At 46.0% G+C, this 18,876-nt stretch overlaps 1 protein-coding gene across 1 annotated transcript in view; it reads left to right on the top strand.

Annotated features, from left to right (window-relative positions):
- Positions 1-16,816: 16,816 nt before the first annotated feature.
- Positions 16,817-18,876, top strand: part of MKS1 (MKS transition zone complex subunit 1) — a 40,251-nt gene continuing 38,191 nt past the window's right edge. Inside the window, exon 1 of the mRNA XM_043530916.1 lies at positions 16,817-17,502. Coding sequence (XP_043386851.1) covers positions 17,417-17,502 — 86 coding nt within the window. The 5' untranslated portion in view covers positions 16,817-17,416. The remainder of the gene's footprint in view (positions 17,503-18,876) is intronic.

The raw sequence follows: 18,876 nt of genomic DNA, 5'->3' as shown, positions 1-18,876 counted from the left end.
CTTGGGTTTTTAGGACACTAAAAACCAATCAGGTTCTTAAAAACAGAACTTTATTATAAAGAAAAAAGTAAAAGAAACACCTGTGTAAAATCAGGATGGAAGATCATTTTACAGGGTAATAAGATTTAAAACACAGAGGATTCCCCTCTATGCAAAACTTTAAAGTTACAAAAAACAGGAATAAACCTCCCTCTTAGCAAAGGGAAAATTCACAAGCTAAAACAAAAGATAAGCTAAAGCATTTCTTTGCTATTACTTACGATTTTTGTCATCTTGGATGCTTATTTCAGGTAGGGTTTTAGGAGATGGTTTTTCCTGCCCTGGTCCCTGGCTCTGTCCTGGAGAGAACAACAAAAGACCACACAAACAAAACCTCCCCCCACATATTTGAAAGGATCTTCTTCCCTTTTTGGTCCTTTTGGTCAGGTGCCAACCAGGTTATTTGAGCTTTTTAACCCCTTACAGGTAAAGGAGGGATTTTATGCTACCCTTAGCTGTATGTTTATGACACATCTTAAGATCTGTTTCTTTATCTGGTGATAGTGGGGGCCATTAGGACGGGGTCTCCTTCTTAACAGCCTGATATTACATTGTTTTAATGTAATTTAGATGGAATGTGAGGATGTGACCTCCTGCTTCTCAGCTAATGGCTGCTGCTTGACTGCTCTTTTAAATCTGGCTGCAGACGAAGGCCTTAGGCTTAGGCCTTACAATATGGATGCAGACAAAGGCCTTATCCTTACAGTCCCCTCCTTAATGACGCTTTTACCAAAGCCGTCATTACTATTCCAGGAGTCCAATACTCAGACCGGCTAAGCTTGAGCTTGCCTCCTGGGTATAATTAACAAGGGCCTTATTTGACTTTGCATGCCAGCTTCCTGTAGTCTTCGAACTGTTCTTTTCGTCCAGCAAGCCAAAGCTATTATGCTCACTAATAAAGCCAGTTGGATTCCAATGATCACCACAATGGGGTGAACCATGATATTTAGCATACCAGTTGCAGAAGGCAACCACCCTAATAACGTTTCCCACCAAGAGTGAAGTCCTGCATCTGCAATAGTTTTCAGCACTTGGCTGATTTTTGTATTATGTTGTACTTCAATACGTATTTGTTTTCCTATCTGTGCAACATATTGTAAATGTGAATATAACATAGGATGGACCAAGAATTTTCTTATCATGGTCATATTCTTGCCTAAAGTTACAGGCGTTACGTTATGATACAACTGTGGTTTAAACTTCAAGTAGTTTAAAGTCCATACAGGTACATAGTATTAAAAATCACAACTTATAATTTTCCTAATATTGCAAAAACATCTATTAACTAAATAAGTCATAAAATACAGTTCATTATCCTCTATGACTATCGTAGGACAATGACTTCTAACATAAACATGTCCCTTTCCCGCATACACAACAGCTGACTTTTGTTCAGTGACTATATCAAACATACATCTTTGGGTTCCTTTGTCTTTTACATAAAAACATTCATCTCTTTCTTGTAAATTTTGATCCTCGCAGACATATCCCAGATTCTCATGGGCCACACACTGAAACATGTCAATGGTTTTCCATTGTTGGTTTTCTTTATATGCCCATGAGTGATGATCAGTGGAATACATAACCAAATTTTCCATTAGCTGGATTGCCACACGTACCAATGGGTATATATCAGTAGTCAGGCTGGGGTGTACAGTTACTTACTACATATGCCCGTAGGACCATCTGATCTTTATTCAATGTAAAGTTTACCAATTTCCACCACACCATTAATTGCTTCTCCCGTTCCATAACATTTTCCCACAACTTTTTTTTTTCCAAAGGCAAATTTCCTTGCATGCCTTCCTGAATTATTTGAATAACTAACTGCTGACTCATTCCCGGGGCCTGTGTACAGGCTAATGCTAACGATACATTTTCTTCTATTGTATCCATAGTCCCTGCTAAAAGTAACAGATCCTTTTCCCCTTGCTGTTGCCATACTGGCAGTATTTTAGAAAATAATTGTTGTCCCATTCCTAATTCTGACAAGGATACACTGATGGGCTTTCCCAATTCTTGTATTTCACCTGTAACATAACTTAATTTGTTTGCCAATACCTCTATGTTAGTAGCATCCAGTATTCCAACTCCTAATCCAGTTCCACCCAAAGCAATTTCCAATACACCCCTTGCGGTCCTTTTTTTTATGGATTTTTCGATATACCATAATTTTAACCATGCTGCCAACCCCTTATGGAGAGTTTGCACATATGGGGCGCATTGAGCTATGACCTTGGATACATTCAACCCAGTGAGGTCCAGATCAATTTGTTTTAGAGATCATATTGGTATTACAATAACTTGTTCCCTGTGATCCAATTTTACCACATGTGGTCCATTCAGTGGGTGTCTTCTTGATTTTTGCATATCAGATTCAGTGGCAATTACTTCAAAGTTTAATTTTACCCAGATATTTTGCAACATATTCACCTACTTGGGCAGGGATATTATGAAAATTCGTCAGACACTCATATTGTAGTTGAACTTTAGGCTGTTTTTTAGTACATTCGCTGCCCTGGGTTTCTTTGATCCATTCTGGGGGCCCCAGTTCATAGAATCATAGATTCATAGAATATCAGGGTTGGAAGGGACCTCAGAAGGTCATCTAGTCCAACCTCCTGCTCAAAGCAGGACCTAATCCCCAACTAAATCATCCTAGCCAGGGCTTTGTCAAGCCTGACCTTAAAAACCTCTAAGGAAGGAGATTCCACCACTTCCCTAGGTAACGCATTCCAGTGCTTCACCACCCTCCTAGTGAAAAAGTTTTTCCTAATATCCAACCTAAACCTCCCCCACTGCAACTTGAGACCATTACTCCTTGTTATCTCATCTGGTACCACTGAGAACAGTCTAGATCCATTCCCTTTGGAACCCCCTTTCAGATAGCTGAAAGCAGCTATCAAATGCCCCCTCATTCTTCTCTTCCACAGACGAAATAATCCCAGTTCCCTCAGCCTCTCCTCATAAGTCATGTGCTCCAGCCCCCTAATCATTTTTGTTGCCCTCCGCTGGACTCTTTCCAATTTTTCCACATCCTTCTTGTAGTGTGGGGCCCAAAACCGGACACAGTACTCCAGATGAGGCCTCACCAATGCCAAATAGAGGGGAATGATCACATCCCTCGATCTGCTGGCAATGCCCCTACTTATACAGCCCAAAATGCCGTTAGCCTTCTTGGCAACAAGGGTACACTGTTGACTCATATCCAGCTTCTCGTCCACTGTAACCCCTAGGTCCCTTTCTGCAGAACTGCTGCCGAGCCATTCGGTCCCTAGTCTGTAGCGGTGCATGGGATTCTTCCTTCCTAACTGTAGGACTCTGCACTTGTCCTTGTTGAACCTCATCAGATTTCTTTTGGCCCATTCCTCTCATTTGACTAGGTCCCTCTGTATCCTACCCCTACCCTCCAGCGTATCTACCTCTCCTCCCAGTTTAGTGTCATCTGCAAACTTGCTGAGGGTGCAATCCACGCCATCCTCCAGATCATTAATGAAGATATTGAACAAAACCAACCCCAGGACCAACCCTTGGGGCACTCCGCTTGATACCGGCTGCCAACTAGACATGGAGCTATTGATCACTTCCTGTTGAGCCCAATGATCTAGCCAACTTTCTATCCATCTTATAGTCCATTCATCCATAGTTCCCCTATATCCCAGATACCCACCTGCCAAGGCGCGTTAGTGCAGTTTCCTGATACTTGCACATGTTGCCCTGAGGGAATAGTGAGTGTGCTGGGCCTTGGTTCCCAGTCTTGAAGCAGATGAGGCTCATTGAACCCCACTAACATTCTAATGTCAATGGCCCCTCCTGGCTGCCAAGCAAACTCCATGATCTTCAGTATTCCACATGTTGGGGTGAACAGAGGGACCCTAAAAGGACTGACCCCTCTTTGTTCCCACACTAGCTTCAGGCAATCAATATTATATATTGTGGCTTTAGGGCCCATACAATTTCCCATCATAATGTTAGAGTATCCAGTCATCAAAGACAACCTAGATTTGGATGGGGCATCTGGTGATAGCCCGCTGGTCATTTTGTTACGGTAATGGGCAACCCCTTTTCCCAAAACAAGCAGCAGCTGGTGTGATTGAATACTAATGGATTAAGCCAACATTGTACCATCACCCAGAAATTATTTTCCATACGTTTACTGCATGGATGTCGACAGGCCAGCGAATAGGGTTGGCTACCAGACAAACAACATGTAACGTAAAAAACACACACACACACAGAGTTGTGACAGAAGCTTTTTCATTAGGGTGTCCGGGTTACTTGTGATCTTCTGCTCGCACCAGCCATTTTTTTTTCTTTTTTTTTGGAACTCTGAAAGACAAAATAGACATTTTTCTAACCACCCCCCCTTGGTGGTGGTAACAATTAGAGGTTACTGCTTGGAATCCCCTTTCCATGGTTTAAACTGTGAAGAATAGCTTGTTTAGCCTTTTTGACCAGATTTCTACATGGTATGCTGTTGGGCTGGCCTTCTCCACAGTGTTTCCTGCGGCCTTCCCATTTCATACCCGAAGAGTGAGCTTGTTCTGCACATTTCCGATGCAGCACCTGGTCCCCAACCTCCCACTCAACCGTGCTTCTTCACCCAGCCCAGAATTTTATCCACCTTTTTTTACATTAAGGCCCAATTGGTCTGCTATTTTCATTTAGCACTTTGGGTTGCCACCCATCTGGAATATCTATATCTAGCCACCATTGTTGGGGTGTTCGCACGTCTCTTCCTGTCATTGCTACAAAGGAGTATACCCGTGACTTGCTGGGACTGACCTTAGGGCGATTAGAATCAGAGGCAGTTTTTCATCCCAATCTTTTCCATTTTCTTTTACCATTTTTCTTAAAGCCTCCTTTAGAGTGCGGTGAGTTTGTTCCACTTGTCCTGAGGATTGGGGGTGGCCTGCAATATGGAACCTTTGCTTAATGCCTAATAATTTACACATTTCCTGCAGAGTTTCCCCAATGAAGTGTGGCCCTTGGTCTGAATTGATTTCCTTGGGCAGCCCCCACTGGCTAAACACCATATTAAACGATTGTCAGGCTGTAGTCAAAGCTGTGTTAGTCTTTGTTGGGATGGCTTCTATCCATTTTGTAAAGGGATCTATACTTACCAAATTATAAATCTCCCCACTGTATTTTCCACTGATGAAGTGAGCTGTAGCTCACGAAAGCTTATGCTCAGATAAATGTGTTAGTCTCTAAGGTGCCACAAGTACTCCTTTTCCTTTTGCAAACAATACTTGTTGTTTCTTGGGGGTAACCGGTAAAGGTCCAATATAGTCTATTTGTAACCGGGTCCATGGACCCTCAAATCTTTGGTGAGCAATGGGACCCTTTTGTACCTGTGGGTCTGCATTGACCATAGCACATTGCAAACAATTATTATACCATTGCTTTACATCTTCCTTTAGGGTGGGCCACCACCCTGTAGCTTTGACCCTTTCCAAAGTTTTGTCCACCCCAAAATGCCCTTGCTCATGCATATATTGAATCAATTCAGTCCTAACTTTCTTAGGTACTAGTAATCTTGTAGGCTGTTTCCCAAGGTCTGAGTCATGCTTTGTGACCCACACTACCCCTTGTGGGTCTTTTTGTACATGCCATTTTCCTCTGATTGTTTTTTGCTTCAGTAATTGTTTAATTTCTTCGTCTCCTTCTTGCAGGGTTTGCAAATCCAACATCTCTGGGCTTGTCACCTGTTTTTGTGTTCTGGTTACTACACTCCTCTTCCTTGCTTTGTGTTAACAGGGCCCCTTGTTTGGCTAACACATCTTCCCTTTTATTCCAAAGTCCTTCCTCACTCCCTGTTTTCTGATGTGCTTTCACATGTGTTACATACGTATCCCCCCTTCTACCCTTTATTAAAGCCACCACTTGCTTCCAGTACTGTGCCTGAGCTACTAGCTTTCCGTCTCCCATGTACATGTCCCTAGCTGTCCACATGGGTAGCCACCCCACTACGGCTCTGCACACACAGTCCGAATCGGTAAATATCGCCAGGGTGGCTTCCTGAGCCTCCACCTGTAACACCTTCAGAACAGTACTACAAGAAAGGCAGAATTGGGCCCAGACAAGCAGGCCACCACCACTTCTGCAGCTTGTGCCGAGTGTGGCTTTACTGGTCCCTTTAGTTCCTGGTTAGTATTTATCTTTACAGCTCCACATCCTGTTTTAGCTCTCCCAGCATTAAAATAGCTAGACCCATCCATGAACCACATTTGTGCATTTTTCTCCTGGGCTTTCTTTAGGGTGAGTCCTGATTTCACTGGCCACTCCAGCATTTTATGCTCTGGGAGAGGACACTCATGGTCTTGTCCTTGCACTACAGGGCCATATGGTACAGGGATAGTACCTTTCCCTTTTCTACAGTTATCCCTCGATTTACAAGGGCCAAAGTCCATTTTGCCAACCTAGGATTAGATACCTGCCCTTCCTGTGCTTTTCCTTATATTATGTATTTCAATGGGGAATGTATTGTTTGTACTATGACTTTGGATCGTCCAATTATATATTCCAATGCTCAAATAAATAGGTTAGTCTCTAAGGTGCCACAAGTACTCCTTTTCTTTTTGCGAATACAGACTAACACGGCTGTTACCCTGAAACAAAAATATTACATCCCGAGATCAGTAATTGCTATTAGGCTTCCCATTCCATTTCCACTCCAGGCCACCACAAGAATCATAGAATCATAGAATATCAGGGTTGGAAGGGACCTCAGGAGGTCATTTAGTCCAACCCCCTGCTCAAAGCAGGACCAATCCCCAATTAAATCATCCCAGCCAGGGCTTTGTCAAGCCTGACCTTAAAAACTTCTAAGGAAGGAGATTCTACCACCTCCCTAAATATCCGACCTAAACCTCCCCCACTGCAACTTGAGACCATTACTCCTTGTCCTGTCATCTTCTACCACTGAGAATAGTCTAGAACCATCCTCTCTGGAAGCACCTCTCAGGTAGTTGAAAGCAGCTATCAAATCCTCCCTCATTCTTCTCTTCTGCAGACTAAACAATCCCAGTTCCCTCAGCCTCTCCTCATAAGTCATGTGTTCCAGACCCCTAATCATTTTTATTGCCCTTCGCTGGACTCTCTCCAATTTTTCCACATCCTTCTTGTAGTGTGGGGCCCAAAACTGGACACAGTACTCCAGATGAGGCCTCACCAATGTCGAATAGAGGGGAACGATCACGTCCCTCGATCTGCTCGCTATGCCCCTACTTATACATCCCAAAATGCCATTGGCCTTCTTGGCAACAAGGGCACACTGCTGACTCATATCCAGCTTCTCGTCCACTGTCACCCCTAGGTCCTTTTCCGCAGAACTGCTGCCGAGCCATTCGGTCCCTAGTCTGTAGCTGTGCATTGGGTTCTTCCGTCCTAAGTGCAGGGCCCTGCACTTATCCTTATTGAATCTCATCAGATTTCTTTTGGCCCAATCCTCCAATTTGTCTAGGTCCCTCTGTATCCTATCCCTGCCCTCCAGCGTATCTACCACACCTCCCAGTTTAGTATCATCCGCAAATTTGCTGAGAGTGCAATCCACACCATCCTCCAGATCATTTATGAAAATATTGAACAAAACCGGCCCCAGGATCAACCCCTGGGGCACTCCACTTGACACCGGCTCCCAACTAGACATGGAGCCATTGATCACTACTCGTTGAGCCCGACAATCTAGCCAACTTTCTACCCACCTTATAGTGCATTCATCCAGCCCATACTTCTTTAACTTGCTGACAAGAATACTGTGGGAGACCGTGTCAAAAGCTTTGCTAAAGTCAAGAAACAATACATCCACTGCTTTCCCTTCATCCACAGAACCAGTAATCTCATCATAGAAGGCAATTAGATTAGTCAGGCATGACCTACCCTTGGTGAATCCATGCTGACTGTTCCTGATCACTTTCCACTCATGTAAGTGCTTTAGGATTGATTCTTTGAGGACCTGCTCCATGATTTTTCCAGGGACTGAGGTGAGGCTGACTGGCCTGTAGTTCCCAGGATCCTCCTTCTTCCCTTTTTTAAAGATTGGCACTACATTAGCCTTTTTTCCAGTCATCTGGGACTTCCCCGTTCGCCATGAGTTTTCAAAGATAAAAGAGGAACAGGGTTCATCCCCATGGAATCCAGGGGAGGTATTTTTTCTCCTGATAATTGTAATCATCCAGATAATCCCATGGACAGCTGGAAACCCGGATGGTCCTGGCAGGTGGCTGGTCCACAACCAAGGCCCACGATGCCATGACCAGAAACCTAGGGGGAAGCATATGTTTTGAGCTGATTGGCATACACTCATTTTAGTTTGCCTGGTAGCTGAAGCTGGTACACTACCAGGGAGATGCGGTTCACGATGGAGTACGGACCCACCCACTTGATGTCCAGATTGTGGGCTGCCTTCCCCAGCTTTTGCGACATTACCTTGTTTCTAATTTGCCATCGCCGGATGTCTTTAACGACGATCCCCTTACGCTCGGCCTTTTCCTTATCTAAAGCAGTCTCTATGGCTTCGTGGGTTTCACATAGCTCCTCCTTCAATTGGGCAAAGCTGAGACTTTTTTGGTTGTGGCAAATAGTAAATGTGATTATTGGTAAACACAGTATTTACATTAGATTTACATCTGTCTACTAGCGGGTTGCTAACACTTCCATCCTCCCAAAACACTTCTTTCCAGGAATTAACACATACACATTGTCCATTATACAGTACTTTGGTCTCATTATCCAATTCATCCTACATACAGGATCCTAGTGAAATGTCGTCACTACAAGGCTCTGGAGCAACAGGCAAAGACAAGCACACCCGAGGAGTCCACTCGGTACAACCCCTGGTGTCCAATAGCTTCCCTCCCTCCCCAGCCCACTGGCTCGAGGCCTGGGGTAGCCAGAAAGATTCCATGTGCCATATGAGGAGTGGGCTAACTTTCCATATCCTTGCTTCCAGAGCTTGTTGGTGTGCATTTTTAACAATTTCCCCAATTAAAAGGTCTGGTCTTACTATGCCAGAAACATACTGCATCCATTCGTATTGATAAGTATCAAACAGTGATCTTTTGCTTTGCTTTAGCAAGTGTATCAAAACCTTAGTGTATCCTGATACTACCCAAAACATTTTACGTTCCAAGGTGAACAAAGCAAGTATCTGCATTCCAGTACATCCCACGTGCAATAGCAGTATGATTTTCCTTTTCATTTGTTTTTGTATTAGGCTGTCCTGTAGCTGGGACAGAGAGCTTAATTTATTCTTAATCACCTCCAGGTCTACAGTATTTATGATCACTGCTCCAAAACCAATTTCTCCTAATATGGTGTCTGCTATCTGAGGAGGTATCCCTACAATTGATACACAACAGTGCTAGCAACAAGACAAACAACACAAGACAAACCATAGAACACAAAACACAATTTTTATTGTGACAGTAGATTCATGGTATTCTGGGTTGCTTTTCAGCCAGCATTAGCTTTTCCTGTTGTTCTGAAAGACAAGAAAAACATATTTCTACCGCTTTGGGGGTGGCATATTATTGCTTAAAATATTCCTTTCTTTTACAAATACCCTTGCTGGTTGCAGGCAAAACAGAAGAATTACCCTGTTTGTTCTATAGGCAGGCCAGATTTCAATGGCTTCTACCTTTATCAGTTAGGTAATTTGCATTAACACAGAGCTTTCTGGCTTGCTTTTGGATTCAAAGCCATTAGCAGCTCATAGACTCTGTCTTAAAAGGGACACAATCAAGTTTCACCAGAGTTTTGATTACTTTTCACTCTCAACTCCTGCTTTTAAAACATACAAAAATTTGAAAAAGAAAACACAGCCTATTGTGGCTCTTGAAGCCCTAAAAGGATTTTAATTAAGTAGCATGTTTATGTTTGCATTTCTTTTACCCCTTTTACAATATACACTGCTCTGTTTTTACATAGCTGTATATAAATTACATTCCACTTATACATTTGGGGCAGCTAAGTTTCAACAGAACCCCCTTATATTCTTTTAACAAATTTGACTAAATTGTCCACAGTCAAATGATTTCAATTAGATAGTCTCTTTGCCTGGATTATTTACAGACATTCCTTTGGAAAAGGGCCCATTTTCCTTTCAGAATGGCTGCAAAGAAACCAAGAATTTTCTTTTTATAACACTTTTCCTTTTTAACACTGTTACAACGTTTAACTGCTTAATTCCCTCCAGCCTCTGCAGAGTTAACTTCTCACTCTCTTTCCTTAAATCACTTGCTTATCTCCCAAAATGACACCGTTATCAACTCAGATTTTACCATTCCAAGTACTGTTTCAGGGATCTGAATTTCCCATGCCTGTATTTACTGCTTCCCTTACTCCTGCGACTTTGCCCTTAGGGCTTCCAACTTGTTTTCCAATTTCCTTATCTGTTGCCTGCCTGCTTGTCTGGGCCCAATCCTTTTTTTCTCACTGCACCGTCCCTTTCCATGGGCACAGGCTTTGTTCCACTACCAATTTAGCAAGGAAGGTGGGCTCCATAATTAGCCCCCACCCCTCCTGGTTCCTTTCCTCTTCATAATCACCCCACGGGGTGCTCTCCTCGTAGTTGGGGGTGCCGTACATATGGCCTTCTCCCCCTTCACCCACTGGACTTCTCCTCGGTCTTAATGAGGGCTGCTATAGGGGTGCAACAATTGAGGATCCTCACAAAGGGAGAGATCAAACCCCCACAAGGGTCACCCGATTCATCTGCCGTGAGGCTCGCCACCTGGACTGAACACATGGCCAACTGACGTTTAAACTGTTTAATTTTCTTTTCATGGTGAGCAAGCTGCCGTTGTGGTGTATGCTGAGCACGAATAGTCAAGTCTTTGACTAGTCCCTGAAGGACTGGTACTTGCTTAGCCAGTGCTTCCAGGTGGGTGCATTCTGCCTTTTCAGCCTGGAAGTCCTGTCTCAAGGCATGCAACTTGTCCTGGGCATAGGCTTGGGTTGCAGCCTGGTTAGTAATCTGCACTTTCAGTTGCTCCATTTCCAACAGCTGTCGGGTACACACCTCTTTCCTTTTCCCCAACTCCTCTTTTTGTCCCAACAACATTTGATACCACATAGCTGCTGCAGTCCAAATTAATCCCACAGCTGCCCCTAGATTTTTTTCCCTTGTCTTCACCTCACTCCCCCTTTGAAAGAGGCAGCAGGGTCCCGTCCCTCTTTGCTGCCTCCCCCGTGGCTCAGGCATCAGGTCCACCTGCCTCCCGTGACGCCAGCTGACCGGGCAGCTGGACTACAGTGTCCGCGCTCCCTAATGCCCATACGTCCGGCCTTGAACCCATCATCCATGACTGTGGGACTCCCAAGTCCGCAGCTGTACCCTTCTGTTTCCTGAACATGCTGTCACAATCCCTTAATACAACTCTGAAGGTCTTTTAATCACTTTGAGATTTCACGTTGCCCACACCGGCACCAGGGCTTACAATGTCCCCCCCCTCACCCCCCCCCTTTGCGGGGCCGGAAGGAGAGATGCTAAGCCTCCCTCCATATTACTCGGTCTGATCCCACTCAGGGTACATACACCACAACCCTTCCCGGGCAGAGTGAGACACCCTTGTTATGGGGCTTATTCCTTCACCCTCTCACATCCCTGGTCCTTCTTCCATGAACAGAGAGCAACAATACCCAAAGTCCAAAGGTGCAAACAATTCGATGTTTATTGGGGTGAACTTCCAGCAAGCTTAAATCCAAGTTCCTTTTTCCTTATTTTCAAATCCCAGCTTACTTCCTGTTTGCCCCTAATTTATATAGTAATATACTTAGCTATACCTTAACCAATCATTCTACTGAAATTTACTTAACCAATCCTAACATATTGTAACATGATTAGCTAACCAATTATATCCCACCACCTTAATTAGTTTACACCCAGCAAAATTAATTATACAGCAGACAGAAACGATCATAGAACCAGACAGAGACCATGAAAATAAACAATAGCAAAGTGGGACAAAACAATACAGAAGTGAGGATTTCACAACTACAGCTATAAAGACATAAGGGTTTCCCAGCTGTGTCTATTGATAAGTGAGTGCTTACCAGACAGAAAACTATCAAACTAAATTTCCTTTTACATCTTCTAGGCTCTTCCCTTTCTTTGGAGGTGATAGATTGGATCACCTTCCTAACAGCCCCAGATTGCCTTATTTCAATATGACTAGGTTGGAATGTGAGGAGGTGACTGTTCGCTTCCCAGCTTATGGCTGCCTCCGCTGCTTAGCCAAAGGCATTGGCCTAAGAACAGGGCCTCAGACTGTCACAGTGGGAGAAGGCCCTTACACAGATTCTTTCTTTTATACCTCTATAACTAGCTAAATGATAAACATACACCTAAATTCTTAAAGTATAGGCCTTTGCAGACAGGCTTGAGTATCTGCATCCTAATACTCCCATGTTCTCCTCTTCAACTCAGTCATATTACAACTGAGGGCGTATGCACTGAGGATACCTGTCGCGTGGAGCGAGGGTCTCTAAGACCACCTCCTATTGCCCGGTACTTCTACGACCAGGGGTAGACCCACCTGCACCCTTCCCCCGCCAACCGGGGTGGAGAGAGGAATGCTAAACCTCCCTCCGGTTCTCTGTCATACTACGACTGAGGGTGGGGCTCACCTTTAATCATAAAATCCCCAACATGCAATACCAACAGTGCCAGACACCGCAAACATGAAATAACAAGGGCAAAGCAGTTGGTGCGCTCCATAGGGCTCCCCCACCTCCGCAATTCTCCACCAAAATTGTGACAGATTTCTGTTACCAGTCTGCCTGAGGCGTCAGGTGATCAGGCTGAGGCCACGGGATCATTAAGGGAAGAGATGACGGAACACACCAAGTGTCTAAGTTTTAAAGCTTTATTGACAAAATAATAAAATAACAGCCGAGAGTGCTGGGGGGGAGGGGTTCCCCATGTCACTCAGAGGAAGGAAGAAAGTGTTAGTGCCCCAAGCCCTAACCCACTTTCATACTCACACCCGCACTACCCGAGGCTGGCCAGGCCTGGGTGTAATGTAAGAAGGAGAAGGGGAGGGGTGGATGGGAGTTCTGTCCTGTACGCACAGGTCATCCAGGGTCCACTGTCAATCTCCAGTTTGCTTCAGCTCTCAGGAGGGTTTTAAACCTTAGGGTCCTTTGGGGGCGTCTCGGTCCAGGACTTCTGCCCCCCCCCCCCAATGCTCTTTGTACTGGCCTCATAAGTGAGGGGAGGCTGACGAGGGGGAAAACCCAGCTGGCCTTTCGTGACTTCTTTGGTTTTCCCAAAACATCCTGGCTTTAGGGACACTACATCAGTTGTTTTCCCCCTCGTCAGCCTTCACTGTCTCGCTCGGTTTTGCAGCCACTGCAGATTTATGCAGTTGAATCTTCTTTTCTTGTGGCTGGTATCCAGGCTCCCCCCCGCCAGTCTTTCTTGGCAGGCTGCCGAGCGTCAGTTGTGTGCTGTGGCCTTGTACTGGAGCCAGCGTCTTATCTTTGGACCGAGCTAGCCGAAGTGTTGAGTTAACTTGTTCTCTGCTCTCTCCCTCCTTCCCCCTTTGGCCTCTCGCAACCTGCAAAGGAATCTTCCACTCCCCACTCACACCTTTGACCCTCCCCAAAATGCTTTGCGACGCTTGCAACAGCATTAGCAACATGCAGTGCTGATCTGCCTTGCCAGAGTACTGCCTGAGGGGGGTGTCATGGGGGTGTGACAATATCCATTTCTCCTTCTTGCTCCCCTTGCTGCCTGGAACTCCTCCCCGTCCTCTTCCTCTAGCATACCATTGTGCATCGGGCCCTTCTGTCCCCAGATTCCCTTGGTCAAACGGGGGCTCATTGTTGGCAAAAGTTACTGCCTGGACCGGTTCTATTTTCCTGTCCTTATTTCCTTTTCCCACTTGTCCCTGTGTGTCTCGGAAAATTACAGCTGCGCGAGAAATGTCCTGTTTGAACTCGGGGTATCCCCTAGCTGGATCTATGGGTTCTAAAATTACTTTCATTTTTTAATTCAAACCGTCTAATACTCCAACCTTAAAACCTAACACACTGTAATTGGGGGGGAGTCCCAATTACCGTTGGCACAATCCTGCAGCCAGGACTAGTGTAGTAAGATGAGGCCCTGAAACATAAACCCTTGGTATCAGGAGCCCGGTATGAGACCTAAGGCCTGAGCTAAAGTAATGGTCAAGACTTTGCTAATATAAAGCAAAGTTAAGCTGTGAGCCAGAGGCAGGCCCTGCTCAGAGAAGCTGTCAAGGAAAAGGCTGAGGTTGCATAAACATATGCTGTTGCACAAACATATATCTAAAGTGTATTCGATAGCAGAACTGTATACAAATGGTACAAGAACATTCTTATACCATCCACATAGATAACAAGGACGGGGCAAAAGGCTAGTATGATGGAGAGAGTTGTTTTGTTCGAACCAACATGTACAAGGTGAGAGGCGGCACCTCACTACGTAGAAGGGTGGTGCATAGTTACGTAAAGGGGTTGCACCTCAATGCGTCAGGAGCGTTATGTAACTTGTTTGTACCTGTGTATAAGAATGCATCCCTGGGGTGGTGTCTTTGTCCGGCCTAGGGGGCAGTGGAAAGTCCTGCCACTGACTGAGCTGAGTCCATTGCCAGGGAGCACAAATTCGTAGTATGCCCTGTAGAGTCTATGGGGAACTATCACTGTGCTTCGTTTGAGCAATAAACCTGGCCGACGTGCCTTCGTACCTTACTAGAGTCTGTGGTTATTGGGGGTTCTCTCGGGGTCTGCTGTGTTAGCTATCTGCGCAGAGCTGGGAGAGCACACAGAGGGAACATGCACGCAGCCAACTGTTATCATCACCAAACACGAGCAGAGCACCACACCGGTAGCTTCTGACAAGTTCTGACAACTCCTTTTTAGTAAAATACAGTTCTGGGGACTCCTGGGGCCCCTGTTCTGTTGCATAGAACAACCTCCCCAGTTGTCGGGCAGACATCACTACCTTCATTACTTCCTTCACCCAGTTCCACATGCTAGCAGCAGCAAAAAATTGCTGTCTGCAAATAAATGCTCCTCAGCATCCCGTATTACTGCCCAGTCAGAAGCATTAGTACAGGCCTGGGCTAAAACTTTATAATCTGCCAGCCTCCACCCAGTTCGCACCAACACCAGTCCAGACATGTATCTTTATCTAGGAGTCCCAATAACTGAGCAGTCACCCGTACCTGATTCGGAGTAAAATCAGAAACTTCTGTAATATTTTGCCTTGTTTCCCCTTGATGTTGTGCATCATCTGGGTTAGGTTCTGTTTTTGTTGTCACCCTCCTGGGAACTGGAGCCACAGGATTGACTTGTTGTGCCTTTAATTTCAAATCCTGCAATTCCCTTTGCACAGGGGCATAGGGCCCTTCAGGAAAGGCATGGGGGCGAGGGAGTATGGCCATCCAGGATCTTTCCATTTGCGATTGATCCAACTATTCCCATTCCCATTCCAAGTATCATCCCAGGTGTCGGTATCCCCAGTGCTCGCACTTACTCCTCCCCTTACTGCTGCAACTCTGCCCCTCTGGGCTCCCAACAGTCTATTTGCTGCCTGTAGGCTGTGTGCTCGCTGCTTGTCTGGGCCCGATCCTGCCTTTCTCGTAACCCTGTTCTAACAGCAGCACAAGCATCCCCCAGCTTCATTTGCAATGTAGATACCTCCCCATTCAGGTTTTCTACTTTCAGTGTCAGCTGTTCACATTCTCCTGCTTTTGACTGTAGAGCTGTTGCATTCTGTAATGCTGAAGCCGCACTAGCACACTGAGATGCCTTATCCTGAGCCAAATTATCCTGAACTCTATCCAACTCCAATTTGTAATCCTGCAATTGCGTTTCCTGGAGTACTACCAAGCTGGAGAGATTAGTGACAGCTTTCCATAATGCCCAACCAGCGGCTGCTTTTATAGCCTTTTTCTTTGGTTTTGGCTTCATGCACTTACAGAATGCTTCAAACACCTTAAAAGCAGACTCCTGGAAGGAATCTTGTTCCCATGGGCATGGACCCCGTTGTGCTAGCAAGGAGGGTGGGTTCCTCAACTAACCCCTACCCCTCCTGGTTCCTTTTCTTTATTCCCTCCTGAAGCTTCAGAGTGTTCATTCTGTCAAGCAGGTAGCAACCCTTTCTGCTGTTCTTACCTTTGTACGACTATTCACTGTGTGAGGCTCTATTGATTTGGTCCAAATGACCTTAGGCTGCCTGCATTCTCTACCAATTTGTTACCTGCACACAATAGGGCACCCCACCTTTTCCCAGTCCATAGGGCTCCAGGTGTAACCTGGTTAATTTAGGCACCCCCACCTTTTCCCAATTCATAGGGCTCCAGATGAAAAGCACCTACCGTTACCCAATCCGTAGGGCTCAGGGCTACCCGTACCCAATTTGTAGGGCTCAGGGTGTAACTAACCTGATCAATTTAAGTACCCACACCCTTTCCCAATATGTGGAGCTCCGGGTGTATACTACTTCTGCAGGTGTGCAGGACCTTTTACCAGTGAAAGAGCCTTACACAGTAATATCCTGATTCTCTATTTATTAACAATTACCAAGCAGAATAAACATTAAGCATACAATGCTCACCAATCCTGGTCATGCAGGCGGACTTTACCTGTTGGCCAGGCAAGGTTGGTCTTGTCTGGGTCCTAGTTGCTGCAGAGGATTCTTAACAGCTCTGATCTTAGGCTGAGTCTTGGGGGTGAGTTCTTCTTCTTCCAGGTCTTTCCCTCTTCTTATTCTTCTCTTCCCAGTTGGTCTCCTTCTTGGACCCCAGTTTATATAGCGAAACTTGAGTCCTGCTTAGCTATACCTTAACCCAGGGGCAGCTCTAGACACCAGCAAAGCAAGCAGGAGCTTGGGGCGGCAAATTACCAAGGGCGGCATAATGCTGGGGCCACAGCTCCGACCTGAGGCAGCGTCCTGGGCTGGATCCTGACCGCTCCGGGGGTGGTAACCAGCCTGTTGCTCTGACCGGGTGCCGCCAGGGCTGTGCGGTGGGGCAGAGGGAACCGACTCAGTGGGGAGCATGTCCCCACCACTCTCCCACGGGCAGCGGCCACACCCCCTCAGGCGGCCGCTGGTAGCGCGGCCCTGCCCCGGCTGCAGAGCGCAAGGGGTGGTGGCGGACCATGGCGGCCAGGTGGGCCGCTCCTCCAGCGCCGGCTGTGGGCTCCTCCTTGCGTGTCCCTGCCGCCGCCTCCTCCTCCTCTCCCCTGCGCTGCCTCCTGCCTGTGGAGGGGAGGGGAGTGGCAGCCCGGGCTGAGCCGAACTCATGTGTTCTCTCTCGGCAGGAGTCTGAGAAGATGGCCGGGGCCGAGGCGAGGATGAGCGAGGCCAGGATCCAGCAGCAGCCCCAGGCCCCGGCGGCAGGAGATGAGTCCTCGGACAGCAAGGGGGAGCATGAGGGCCCCCAGAAACTCGTCCAGAAAGTGTCCACCTCAGGCCAGATCCACAGCAAGGTAAGAGCCGGGCTGGGCGGGATGGTCCCCAGGACACCTGGGGAGCTTCTGCCTGCTGGAGTCCCAGAGGCTGCCGCGTCCCTCCCCAGCCCCACACAGCATGCCAGTGCCTGGGGTCTCCTCCTGCCTCCCCCTTATAGAGGGCGAGCGACCGGGCAGAGAGGGGCAGCATCCGTCCAGCCAGTCCAGCGCCTCTTCCTTGGCCGAAGCCCAGCCCTAAAGCTCTCTCCATTGCATGTCCCTCAGGCTCCGAGTCCCAGCTGGGTGGCCTCAGTGCTGGGAAAATGCCAGGCAGGGCTGGGTCCAGTGTGTGTCCCAGCTCGTAGGGAGCTCTCTCGCCCTTAATGACTAGCGCCTTACCTATGGCCAAGTACAGTAGTGCAATAGGAGTGTGACGTGAATAATATCACGTCACGTCGTGACATGGTCACTCAATGTGAACGTGCGTAAATGTGTTAATGTTAAGGGTTATTGATTAATTAAATCAGGAATCACAATTACTTGTGTGTACTGTGCCACCCTATCGGCGCCATTTGCCCCAATTTCCATGTCACATTGGTGCCAGTGGTTATAGGGCTAAAATGCCGGGACAAAAACGAAAACAACTTTCCAGTGCTGCCTACCGCAACAAAGAGAGAAACGGCAAAAAGAATAAGAAAAACTATCTCGTACTTCATATAAGTATTTTTAAAAAGTCGACAATCAAGGAGAAAGCTCTACGCAATGCATGGAAAGTGATAATTCATCAACTGATGAAGACCAGTTGAACCAAAGATTATCTTTATCAACTGATAAAGATGAACAACAATCTGACCAAAGATTATCTACGCTAACTGATAAAGACGAACAATCACAAACCATCCAAAGATTTACTTCTTCAGCTAAAGAGTCCATAAATGAAGAACTGTTATCCAAATCTAAAACTGAAGAACAAAATATTGAAAGATGGCGAGACTGACATAGGATCGGATCCAAGTACATGGCTGACAATAATTACTGATGCAATGTGAATGATTATTGTGAAAAAAGGTCCTTCAAAACTAGATCCTACATTTGAATATCCATTTAATGAGTCAAATTGTCGATTTATGCTATCCAGTATGAAGAAAAAAATGAAAAATGGGGAACAAATTAATAGATTGTGGTTAGTGTATTCACAGACCAAAGATGTAGTTTTTTGTTTTTGCTGCAAACTGTTCTGTAACTCGGACATTCTTCTGGCAACTGCAGGTTTTAATGACTGGTGAAATTTGCATCAGCATTTGAAAGAACATGAAACATCAAAAAATAATTTACGCTCGTTGACAAATTGGATTGAGCTATCAAACAGATTATGTCCCAGTACAAAAATCAATGCGGTACAGCAACATCTAC

This window comes from Chelonia mydas, chromosome 17 (assembly GCF_015237465.2).
Source record: "Chelonia mydas isolate rCheMyd1 chromosome 17, rCheMyd1.pri.v2, whole genome shotgun sequence".
Taxonomy (NCBI): domain Eukaryota; kingdom Metazoa; phylum Chordata; order Testudines; family Cheloniidae; genus Chelonia; species Chelonia mydas.
The sequence above is the reverse complement of the archived record's forward strand: the minus strand, read 5'-3'. Positions and strand labels throughout refer to the sequence as shown.